Consider the following 13,078-nt stretch of genomic DNA (forward strand, 5'->3'; position numbering starts at 1 on the left):
CTTTCACTCAGAATTCTAAAGAACATGCTTTAGGGAAAAAACAGTAGTTATGGTTCAGCAGTTTTAAATATAAGAAAGATCTAAAGTTTTCATTAAGTTCACTGTGAGTCAGCAGCAAATGCTGAATGCAAGAATATCTAATCAAACAGCAACAACAGATATATGTAAGGTAAAGAACCAAGAAATTGACAATCCTATTGTAATGACTAAGCCACACTTGGGAGTCTGTGTCCAACTCCAGCATTTAAAAAAGACATTAACAAAAATGTTTACTGGAAGAAAATCATGATGAGAAGGAGGGTAAGACATTATTTTCTTCAAAGAACTAGGGCAATCTAGCCCAGAAAAGACAAGACTCATGAGAGAGCTCATTTGTATTTCTACCCAATCTTTGAATCATCTAAGACTCAGCAGAGCTGAGACTAAGTGGGAAGCTACAGCAGAAAGGGGCTGCCTAATGCTCGGGGCCGGAGCTGTGGCATAGTGGGTAAAGTTGCTGCCTGCAGTGCTGGCATCCAAAATGGGTGCCGGTTCAAGTCCCAGCTGCTCCACTTCCGATCCAGCTCTCTCTTGGGCCCTTGCATCTGTGTGGGAAGACCCGGAGGAATCTCCTGGCTCCTGGCTTCAGATTGATGCAGCTCTGGCCATTGCGACCAATTGAGGAGTGAACCACTGGATGGAAGATCTCTCTCTCTCTCTCTGCCTCTCCTTCTCTCCCTGTGTAACTCTTTCAAATAAAATAAATCTTAAAAAAAAAAAAAAAAAAAGAACTAATGCTCTCTACTGCTGGAGATGAAGCAGCAGAAGCTGGGAGACTCAGATCCTGGAAGGAGTAGAAATTCAAACACATTATAACAAGGAAGAACCCTGGGTTTGGAGAACTTTCTCCTATTCCCAGCATCGTAATGATAGGCTTGTTCAGTGACTTTATACAAAATAGTTTTAATAATTTTCTCTTTATTAAGCATTTCATATTCATGTCCTTCTCTCTCCTCCGAACCTTTTAACAACTAGGACTGACAAGCAGACTGCCTATTACCTTCTGAGGACTTCCATGCCTTCCACAGGTCTTCCACGCTGATGAGCTTATCCTCACCATGGAAGGTGCTGTGTTTCACTGTCGGGTCATGGTAATTGAGGTCTTCCCTCAGGAACTGCAAGGAAAAAGCACACAAGTCACAAGAGGTAGCTGGAAGCCAGTCCATCAATATCTCCAAACAGGTCATCAGCCTCCAGTTAACCAGACATAGCACATTCCAACTACTCAATCCACAGGTGTTAACACTCATGTATTCCTCCCATGTACTTATGTCTTAGCTGCCAAGTAGACTACCTCTTTTTAGACGTTTCATTTGAAAAAAAAACACATATGAATTTGAAATTCCTTTCTGGGGCCAGTGCTGTGGCATAGCGGGTGAAGCCGTTGCCTGCAGTGCCAGCATCCCACATGGGCGCTGGTTCAAGACCTGGCCGCTCCACTTCCAATGTAGCTCTCTGCAATGGCCTAGGAAATCAGTGGAAGATGGCCCAAGTCCTTGGGCTCCTGCACCCACGTGGGAGACCTGGAAGAATCTCCTGGCTCCTAGCTTCGTATTGGCGCAGTTCCAACCAGTGTGGCCATCTGGGGAGTGAACCAGTGGATGGAAGACCTTTCCCTCTCTGCCCCTGCCTCTCTGTAACTCTGCCTTTCAAATAAATAAATAAATAATTTTTTAAAAAATAAATTCATTCCTCCTTCATTTTTTAATTATGGAAAGAAAATTAAAATGACAGCTGAAATTCAGTAAACTAGAAGGGGGAAGGAAGAAATATCAGGAAGAATTAAGGAAGAATCAGCCTGGAACTCCACATGGGTCTTCCACATGAGTGGCAGGGGCCCAAGTACTTGGGGCATCTTCTGCTGCCTTCCCAGGCTCATTAGCAGAGATCTGAATCAGAAGTGGAGTAGCCAGGACTCAACCTGGCACCCACATGGTTAGCTGGCATGGCAGGCAGCAACTTAACCCACTACGTCACAACACTGGCCCCTTGAGATTAGTATTCTAAACCAAGACGTTGGGCTTAGCCCAAACTTTTCTGTTGCACCCCATATGTTGTCCTTTCAGACCTGGAATTTTTTTCCCATAATACGCTTTTATAAGAAAGAAGAAAAACGGGCCAGTGCCGTGGCATAGCTGATAAAGCCACTGCCTGCAATGCCGGCATCCCATATGGGTGGCAGTTCTAGTCCCGGCTGCTCCTCTACCAATCCAGCTCTCCACTATAGCCTGGGAAAGCAGTGGAAGATGGCCCAAGTCCTTCGGCCCCTGCACCCATGTGGGAGACCCAGAAGAGGCTCCTGGCTCCTGGCTTTGGGTCGGCTCAGCTCCAGGTATTGTGGCCATGTGGGGAGTGAACCAGCAGATGGAAGATCTCTCTGGCTCTGCCCCTCTGTAACTCTGCCTTTCAAATAAACAAATAAATCGTAAAAAAAGAAAGAAGAAAAACAAAAGAAATCACATCTTTTAGAAACTGAACTGGTGATTCACTTCAAAGATAATCATTCAGCTTGGTCCTTAATCTCATTAATATATCCTGGACTGAACATTGATCACTGGTTTCCACAGATAGTCAAACATCAAAGAAATGCAATTCTGATCAATTTCTCAGAAGAACACTTTTTTTTTTTTTTTTTTTGACAGGCAGAGTGGACAGTGAGAGAGAAAGAGACAGAGAGAAAGGTCTTCCTTTTGCCGTTGGTTCACCCTCCAATGGCCGCCGCGGCTGGCGCACTGTGGCCAGCGCACCGCGCTGATCCGAAGGCAAGAGCCAGGTGCTTCTCCTGGTCTCCCATGGGGTGCAGGGCCCAAGCACTCGGGCCATCCTCCACTGCACTCCTGGGCCACAGCAGAGAGCTGGCCTGGAAGAGGGGCAACCAGGACACAATCCAGCACCCCGACCGGGACTAGAACCTGGTGTGCTGGCGCCGCAGGCAGAGGATTAGCCTAGTGAGCCGCGGCGCTGGCCCAGAAGAACACATTTTAATAGGATTTTCAGGAACTGTCCTATCCATATTGTTATCCTTAGGGCCCAATAAAGGGTCTGACCCAGAGTAACATCACTAAATGTTGACTAAATGAGTAGAAGGTCCCAGATCCCCTAAATACAGCAATCTAAGAGGGCCAGTCTAAGGGCAGAAATTCATTCATTCACTCAACAGATATTTAATGAAGATTTCTCTGTACCAAGTAGTACTCTGGGTTTTAGCAGTGCAGTTAGTAGTAAACAAACAAAATAGGCAAAGTAATAAATAAAGCAATGTTTTTATCGAGCTATCGATAGATATCACGTGCAGACCTCAGGAGCAAAAATACTAAAATCAGCAAGGAAGAGGATTTTCTGTCATTACCAGATAACTCTAGCAAACTATCTGATAAGGGAACCAACAGGAAACAGACTGCACTTAACAGCAAAGCCTGATCACTGGGCCATGTGGGGAGCAGAGAGGCTCATGGAAAGCAATCACAAGGAAGATCTGCACAGCAGCCCACACACAGGCCCTACTGGTGCCACACAGCACACGAATGAGTAGGGTGAGAAAACAAGGCCAAATGAGGAGCATGGACAGACGGAAGTCTACCTGAAGGAAGGGCCTGATGCTGAATGGAATTTAAAAAACAAAGAAGTGAGGCTGTAACAATCAGGCCTAATAGGAACAGGCCACTTCTCTCCTGTGACTTTTGGGCAAGCTACTCAGCCTCCCAGAGCTTATATTCCCCTCAAGTTGAGAGCTAAGCAACCCTTTGATTTGGGTGTGATAAGGATTTAATTAAGCATATTTGCAGAAGGCATAAACTGACTTTGCATCTATTTTTTATTAGCCTGCAGGACTTTGTTGTTGAGCCTATATTTAAAAATCAGAAACATTTTTTAAAAGTCCACCTTTAAAAGTTATCATAAACAAACAAGAAGATACTAAGCTCAAGTGACTTTAGAATTTCACATTGGAGCGGCGCCGGCACACTGGGTTCTAGTCCCGGTCGGGGCACCGATCCTGTCCCGGTTGCCCCTCTTCCAGGCCAGCTCTCTGCTGTGGCTAGGGAGTGCAGTGGAGGATGGCCCAAGTCCTTGGGTCCTGCACCCCATGGGAGACCAGGAGAAGCACCTGGCTCCTGCCATCGGAACAGCGCGGTGCGCCGGCCGCAGCGCGCTACCGCGGCGGCCATTGGAGGGTGAACCAACGGCAAAAGGAAGACCTTTCTCTCTGTCTCTCTCTCTCACTGTCCACTCTGCCTGTCAAAAAAAAAAAAAAGAATTTCACATTGGAAAGGCTTAAGGGCTACAGTTTGATTGGAAAGAGGATAGTGGCTAAGGAACAAGTCATGAGGTTGTCTGCATAGCAAGCATAGTTGTTTTTTGTTTTGTTTTGTTTTTTAAACTTGAGAGGCAGAGAGACACACAGAGGTCCCACACTCTACTTCACTACCCAAATGCCCACAACAGCAGAGTTTCACCAGGCTGAAGCTGAGAAGCAAAAACTCAAGCCAAGTCACTCATGTAAATGACAGGGAACCAACCACTTGAGCCATCACCTGCTGCCTTCTAGAGTATGCATTCGCAGAAAGCCAGAATCAGGAGAGGAACTGGGATTCGAACACAGGCACTCCCATGTGGGTATCTTAACTGGCATCTTACCACTAGGCCAAATGCCCGATCCAAGCATGTCACTTTTACATATATTACTTATTACAAATTAATTTTCAAATGCAACATTTTATGAGGATATTTTTATTGCCAATTCACTTAAAATTTAGAAAAATACCAATTGTCCATATCAAAGAACACAGATAATCTGGGGCAGCTAGCGGTGGAATGAGTTAGTGCTAAGGGATCTAACGAAGGCCTCAAGGCTCTCTACCCCTTGGCACCACCTGTGGGTTCACAGATCTACACTCAACAACCCGCCAGAGCTGGGCAGCAGCTGCCCGCTTCTGAAGAACCACATGTCCTCTAGTTCACCACATCTGCCATCACTCACAAATTTATGCATATGCACTCCTACCCATATTACTAAATTATAATATTCTTGGCCACTCAGAAGGGTAAAGTTTATATTTCATGATATACACAAAAGCACTCTGTAAGTTTTAAGGCATAACTCAAAAGTTAGCTGTGATTGTTATTGGAAGGAAAGTAAGAAAAATACAAGAACAAGAACAAGATTCCTGATCGAAAATGTCCTCTTCCACGCTTCCACAGTTTTCATGCATACCTTAATTAGTCTTATTACATGTCCCTCTCTCCTGCCAAACCACATACCCCTGACAGAAACTCCCAGTTATCCAGCTAGAAATAGAGCATATAAGAACGTTATACTCAACTACGTCTCTGATGTTCAGTATACCTGAGGTAGGCATCACCACATCTTATTCTCATCACACTGACCCTCATCCAACTAATAACTGACATCTGACTTGAGACAAAGTTTAAAAGGAAAAAGAGGCAAAAACAAAACAAAACAGATCATTCTTGGTTCCCACAACATAGGTTTACTGTTTTAGACTCAAAATAAGCAGTTCCTCACCAGGAAGAAATAACGAGACTACCTAAAACTCTTGCCCCAGTGATCATGGGGAATGCAGCATTGGTTAGAACTGCAGCTCAATAGCTCACCAAAGAGCCAAAGCACCAGCTGTCACTAGGTATATTTAGCTGTCTGATCTCAGAAAAGCGATCTCCCAAGAGGTGTTATGAAGTGTGCAACCCCATCCCAAGTGTTAAGCAGTAGTGAAGTACTATGGGTGGGAGCAGAGAAGAAAGGGAGACACCTCTTTAGAATTTCCATAAAATAGCCCCAGCAATCTACATCCAGAAACAGAATTTACTGGTGTAGAGCCAAAAGAAGAGCAGTATATCTTTGCATGCAAGGATATGGGCAGCTCTCCTGAGTCCTTCCTTAGAACCAATTCTTTCTCCCTCTCCTAGCCAACCTTGTTCCTCACTACTTACCAAGTACCCCAAACCAAAAGCACATCACCTGCACTTCCACTCCTCCTGTACCCCATCTAATATTTAGAACCTACAAGTCAAATGCTCCAGGTCTGAGAATTTTCCAAATCCTTGCTCACCTCCTAAATATCTAGCAAAGGCCATATTTTGTCTATGACAGCTGTAAATATCATTTACATAGAGTGCTAGGACACAGATGTTTCAGAGGTAAAATATCTGTCCCCAGTAAACAGTGATTTCAAAAGCTGCTACTTGAGGGCTGGAAGAATAGTCATTTCTCACTTATGCTTATACATCTTAAAATCACTTCTACCAATTCATCTATCATATTAGACATATTAGAATGATCTTTATGAAGCACAAATCTAACTATACTAACCTACCTATCTAAAAATTGCATGGTTCTCCATCACCCTATAGGATAAATCCCCAGTTTTTTTGTCTAGCATTCAAAGCCTTTAAAATATACACTAATTTCCTAGTCACTTTCCTGGTTTTTCTTCCTCCCTAACAGATACCTTCCATTCCACACCAGGAATTGGGACTATGGCCTTGGGCCAAATCTACCTTGCCTCTTGCTCTTGTACATAAAGATTTATTGGAACATAGCCTAAAAAGATTTTTCAGTACACAGCCAGATCCATTCATTGATGGGCACTTCAAAAAGTTCATGGAAAATGAAATTAAAAGATAACTATATTTTGGTTCAAAAAAGTTTTGAAATTCTACACATGAGGAATCTTCAAAAAGTTCATGGAAATGAATATTATGAAAAATTATGCATGGACTTTTAAAATTTTACATCAAAATAAGCTTATCTTTTAATTCCATTTTTCCACAAATTTTTTAAAGTATACTCACATAGTCTATGGCTGCATTTGTGCCACAAAGGCAGATTTGAATAGTTATTACAGAGACTCTATGGTCAGCAAAACCTAAAATACTACCTGGTTCTTGAAAAAGTTGCTAACCCCATTCTAGATACATCAAGTTATTTGAGACTGAATAAACCGCACTCTTTTATATTCCCAAGCCTTTGCACTAGGTGCTCCACTTAAAATGTTTTCTTCCACTCTTTCTTTAAGAGAAAGTCACTGCCTCTATGAAGTTTTCCAGATCTCCATCACGTGAGATAACTGCCCTTAAGTTATTTGTTCCCTAAATTCACAGGGTATACATCTATAACAGTCTTTATCCCATTATCTCGTAATTACTTTTTAATCACTCCCTCTTACTTTCCCCCAAGCAACTTAAAAATAGTGAGTGTAAAACACAGCCAGGTATATGACTATTAAGTAACAGAATGAGTGTCTCTCACTTGAGTTTGCCCCTCAACATGTAGCAGAGCAGCTGGCATTGTAGTAGAGTGGGCTAAGTCACTGCTTGTGACACTCACAACCCATATTAAAGTGCCAGGTCGAGTCCCAGCTGCTTCATGCTTGATCCAGCTTCCTGCTAATGCACCTGGAAAAGCAGTGGATGATGGTCCAAGTATCTGTGCCCTGCCACCCATGCGGGAGACCCAGATGTAGTTCCTGGCTCCTGGCTTTGGCCTGACCTGGCCCCAGCCATTGAGGTGAGTGCCCTGGTGGATGGAAGCTCTCTTTCTCTGTTTCTCTCCCTCTCTTCTCTGTCACATTGCACTTCAAATACATAATTTTTTTAAAATTAATGTTTAGTTTATAAAAGCTAATCAATGCATATTACATTTATCAAATAAAAAGGCCTCAAACTGACAGCCGATCTAAAATAAAGACATCCAGCTAGCAGCCAAAGGATTACACTGGCTTAGAGTCAGGGTAGAATGGTTTGAGAGTTTCATTCTAAAGCCAAATTGTCTGGGTTTGAATCCTGTTTCAACTACTTTCTTTTTGTTTTGTTCTTTTTTTTTTTTTTCAACGACTTACTTTCAATGGATCATGCACATCATTTGTAAAATGGAGATGACAGTAGTACAAAATTTTATAATACTCTCAAACTAAGGACTTTGTAAATGTGTTAATTAACATAAACAGCCTAGAATAGGGGCTGATGTTGTGGTGTAAAGCCACAGCTTGCAACACCAGCATCCCATATGGGCATTTGTTAATGTCCCGGCTGTTCCACTTCTGTCCCAGATTCCTGTTAATGGCCTAGAAAAGCGCAAGAGATGGCCCAAGTACTTGGGCCCTGACACCCACAAGGGAGACCCAGATGAAGTTCCTGTCTCCTGACTTTGGCCTGGCCAAGTCCTGACTACTGCTGCAGCCATCTGGGGGGTGAACCAGCAGATGAATGATTTTCCCTTTCTCACTCGCTCTCTCTTTCTCTCTCTCTGTAACTCTGACTTTCAAATAAATAATCTTTAAAGAAATTTTTAAAAAGAGCCCAGTACAAAATAAATTCTCCTGTGTGCATGTATGCATATGTATTCAATATATATGTGAGTATATACATATATTTAAAGAATTATATAAAAATACGAAGAATATTAAGTCTTGGGGCCCACTATTACAGAAATACAGGTCCCTCACATGTAACAGAGACCCATGGAGGAGGCAGAAGATGGATATTTCCTAAGTGCTAGCTATATAAAGGCAATGTAACAGGACATCAGCAAGGGAGACAAGGCACCCTAGTCTATCAACCCCCTTTTTGTTTTACTCCGATTCTTACTTTGAAAGATTTAACTCCCTCTAAAATCAAAACTTCATAATCTTATGCAACTGTCTATGAACTTTCCTCTACACATCAAGTCACTCCCTCCCATTCCCAATGATAATGAATTACTTGAAATTATCTCAGAATACCAAGCTATTCATGAACCCAAACTCTTTTTCACATGCTATTCCCTCACCTAAAACACACTCTTTCTTCTCTTGATCACTCCTAGTCATCTGTTCAGACTCAAATTACCCGGATTACATGTCAGTGACTACACATGGTTAAAGCTAACTAGGTCCCCCTCCTCTCTGATTCTATTACTATATTCACTTAATATACCATAGTAACCTCATCTGCTTCACAGCTGTCTCTACCACTATTGGAACTTTTACAAAGCATCATCTCACCTTTATTTTCATCCCTTTATTTCCAGCACCCAGCACAGACACAAGTGCAGAGAATCCCTCTGAGGTTAATGATAAAGCTTGATCCTTACCATAGAATCATCCTTGATGTCTCATGATAACATTAGGGACATGAACCTGGCTAAATCCTAGAAGCCATGTGTAAGGTTGCAGCTTGCAGGTACCAGACCAGAACAGCAAACAACTAGGATATTCTAGCATCTCCAGTCTTCAAACTATCAGGACCAAAGTAACCTAACTAGCCAAGGACTACTGGCTAGGGAACTCTGTTTTATGAAAGTATGACAGAAACAGATCACTAATTAGAAAATATTTCCCCAGAGAGACGATCTTCCTAATTAGGGTCAATACCATCAAATTTACATTGAATGAATACACAGCACTGGACAGAATGCATCATAAGAAACTACACTTATAAAATTGATGAGTTAGAGGGGACTTCTGGCTTGACAGCATGAGAAGATTCACGGATCCAGTCTCCACTGAATCTGGTGAAAAATATTCTTCAAAATCAGCCACTTAAATTCTCTAGAAATGGCTTTGAGGGCATACAGCGAATACACAAATATATGCTAAAGAAAATGTACTAACATTTGATGAGAATAGCAGGAGACTACAGTATTTGAACCAAGACTTGCTGCCTTCCTCCCCTCTCCCAGTCTAGTGAGATAGAAACTCTGCTCCAGAATGGTACAGCCAAGGGCACAGGGTTCCCTCTTGCCACTAAGTTTCCAGTGAGAGCATTATCCTTCCTGCCCCCAGCTACCTGTTGCTGACCCTAAATCCAGGTGAGTGCATCCAAAAGGTGGGCCTCCCTTCTTCTGCCTAACCCCCACTCATAACCTCCTCTCATAGACAGGAGTTTTACCTTGGATTAAGAAAGATACTGGAGCCTCAACTCCTACTACCCTGCTCAAAAGATAGGATTATACTCTAAGAGACACAAGCCAAGAAGAACTGAAGTTACTGCTACTCCTCCACTGAGTACTCAACTTTTAAAGTAGGGATGTCATTCAGAGAGAAACATGTCATTGTCCCCACCCACAGCTCCAAACATCATGACTCAAAAGATTTCGCGTGGAGAAAAAGTAGATTGCAAAAGGGAGAGCTTCAAATCTCTCCCAAAGGAAATGATTTCACCTGCAACAAAGTGTAGCAGAGTTCCCAACTAGGGGATCTTTCAAAAACAAGGGAAGTCGTGTTACAAGGCATTTTGAAAAAGATTCCTAGACTAAATGGAAATACAGTAACAGAAATCCCACCCCTGCCATCTGAGGCGATATGTTCCAAGACCCCCAGTGGACAGCTGAAACTGTGGATGGTATATATATTCTGCGTGTTTTCCTATAAACACATATCTATGATAACTTCAATGCCTTTTCCATTTTAACTAAGTACTTACCCCACAATGTGGCCATAAACTTTGTAGGTTGAGGTGTACCAGCAAAACTAGCATGAATATTTTTTTCTTCTATGTAACTTCATGAATGGTTTTATTCTTTTTTTTTAAAAAAAAGGTTTTTTATTTTTAAAAATTTTATTTAAATATTTAAAATTTAAAAAATTTATTTTAAAAATATTTTTATTTTTAAAAAAGGTTATTTTATTTTTATCTACTTGAAAGTGCAACAGAGAGAGAGAGGAGAAGGAGGAGGAGGTGGAGGAAGAAGAGGAGGAGGAGGAGGAGAGGAGGAGGAGAAGGAAGAGGAAGGAGGAGGGAGGAGAAGGGGGGAAGGGGAGAGGAGGGAGAGTGAGAGAGAGAGAGAGAGAGGAGAGAAAGACAGTGAGAGCTCCCATTTACTGGTTCATTCCTCAAATGTCCACAGCAGCCAGGGCTGAGCCAGGCTGAAATCAGGATCCTGAAACTTCATCCAGGCCTCTCACATGGTACCTGAGCCAGCATCTTCAGCCTCTCAGCGTGTATTAGCATGAAGCTGGGTAGGACGCAGAGTAACAGGGTCTTGAACCGGCACTCTGATGTGGGAGACAGACATCCTAAGCTGCAGTTTAACGTGCTATGCCACAAGGCAGCCCCAGATAGGTTCATTCTTATCACAGATCTTAGAAACTTCAGCATGTAATATTTTTCCTTTCCTTATTAAGTCAAGAACTTTTACCTTTTTCTTTTGAATGAAGTACTTTATGGCTTCTTCCTGGCACGTTTGAATTGCCAGCATTAATACTCATGTCTTTGCAATTATTGAGTAAAATAAATGTTACCTGAGCACAAACACTGCCAATACTATAATAATCAATAGAATAACCATGAAAGCTGCTAAGTGATGAGAGGATGAGTAGCATATACAGACAATATTCTGGACAAAGGAATGATTCATATCTGGGGCAGGACAGAGCAGCATGGCATGAGAGTTTATCATACTACTCAGAATGAGTCACAATTTAAAACATATAAACTATTTATTTCTGGAAATTTCCATATATTATTCTTGGATTGTGGTTGACGTAGGTTAACTAAAAGCATAAGAAGTGAAACCTTGGATAAGGGAATCTATTGTATAGACTAAATTGCAGGCTGGAGAGTTTACTGGAGAGAATTAGGAGCAGCAAGGACTTGAACTGGTGCCCATATGGGATGCCAACGCTGCAAGCCAAGGCTTTAACCTGCTGCACCACAGCACCAGCCCCTTTACGTTTATTTTTAATTAATTAATTTTATTTGTTTTGAAAGGCAGAGAGAAAAAAAGAGACAAATGTACAAACAGATCTTCTACCCTCTAGTTCACTCCAATGCCTGTAACAGTGGAGGCTGGGCCATAGAAAAGCCAGAAATTCAATTCTCCAATGTGGGTGATAGGAACACAACTACCAGAGCCATCCCCTGTTGCAATCCAGGCTGTGCACATTAGCAAAAAGTTGGCATAGCCAAGACTCCTGAACACAGGCACTCTAATATGGGTTGTGGATATCCCAAACAGCATCTTAACTGCAGTTCCAAATGCCTGCTCCTAGTTTACATAAGAAAAAAAGTTCTTACAAAAGTTCTCTGGCAGCTGGTAGCTGAGAACAGACTGTTGACATGGCTACCTGTCAGGGGGCTACTAAGCCCCAGTGCCTGCAGAGGAGTGCTGGTAAGAAATTAGAGGGTGGGGCCAGTGCTGTGGTGCAGTGGGTTAACGCCCTGGCCTGAAACGCCGGCATCCCATATGGTCGCCGTTCAAGTCACAGCTGCTCCACTTCTAATAAAGCTCTCTGCTATTATGGCCTGGGAAAGCAGTAGAAGATGACCCAAGCCCTTGGGCCCCTGCACCCACGTGGGTGACCAGAAAGAAGCTCTTGGCTCCTGGCTTCGGATCAGCGCAGCTCCAGCCGTTGCAGCCAATTGGGGAGTGAACCAGAGGATGGAAGACTCTCTCTCTCTGTGTGTGTGTGTGTGTGTGTAACTTTGCCTTTCAGAAGGGGCCATCAAAGAAGGAGGTACCTTTCTCTGAAGGGAGGAGAGAACTTCCATTTTTATTGTGGCCTTGTCTAAATAAGGTCGGAGTTTGTGAACTCAAGAGGCTTCCATAGCCTTGGAAGCTCATGACAAGAGCCTCAGGTGATCACTGACATCATGAATAAGAGTGTCAATTGTTAAATCAACAACAGGAGTCACTGTGCACTTACTCCCCATGTAGGACCTATGTCCTTAACGAGCTGTACTATGAGAGTTAATGGTAAAACTAGTCTCCAAACAGTACTTTATACTTTGTGTATCTGTGTGGGTGCAAACTTGAAATCTTTACTTAGTATAGAGTTGATCTTCTGTATATAAAGATAATTAAAAATGAATCTCAATGAAGAATGGGAAGGGAGAGGGAGCAGGAAATGGGGTGGTTTGTGGGTGGGAGGGTAGTTATGGGGGAAAGAACCGCTATAGTCCAAAAGTTGTACTTCAAAATTTATATTTATTAAATAAAAAAGTTTTCTATTAAAATAAAACTCTGCCTTTCAAATAAATACATAAATATTTTTTTAAAATGGTTAGATTTGGGATATATTTTCTGAAGGTATAATCCAAAGGG

The 13,078-nt window shown here is 42.4% G+C and overlaps 1 protein-coding gene across 5 annotated transcripts in view; it reads right to left on the minus strand.

Moving 5' to 3' along the window:
- STIM1 (stromal interaction molecule 1) overlaps window positions 1–13,078 on the minus strand; it is a 225,412-nt gene that overhangs the window by 65,931 nt on the left and 146,403 nt on the right. For all 5 annotated transcript variants that reach the window (XM_062196608.1, XM_062196606.1, XM_062196609.1 and 2 more), the window contains one exon: window positions 1,040–1,154. In XM_062196608.1, coding sequence (XP_062052592.1) covers window positions 1,040–1,154 — 115 coding nt within the window. The remainder of the gene's footprint in view (window positions 1–1,039; window positions 1,155–13,078) is intronic.

This window comes from Lepus europaeus, chromosome 7 (assembly GCF_033115175.1).
Source record: "Lepus europaeus isolate LE1 chromosome 7, mLepTim1.pri, whole genome shotgun sequence".
Lineage (NCBI taxonomy): Eukaryota > Metazoa > Chordata > Mammalia > Lagomorpha > Leporidae > Lepus > Lepus europaeus.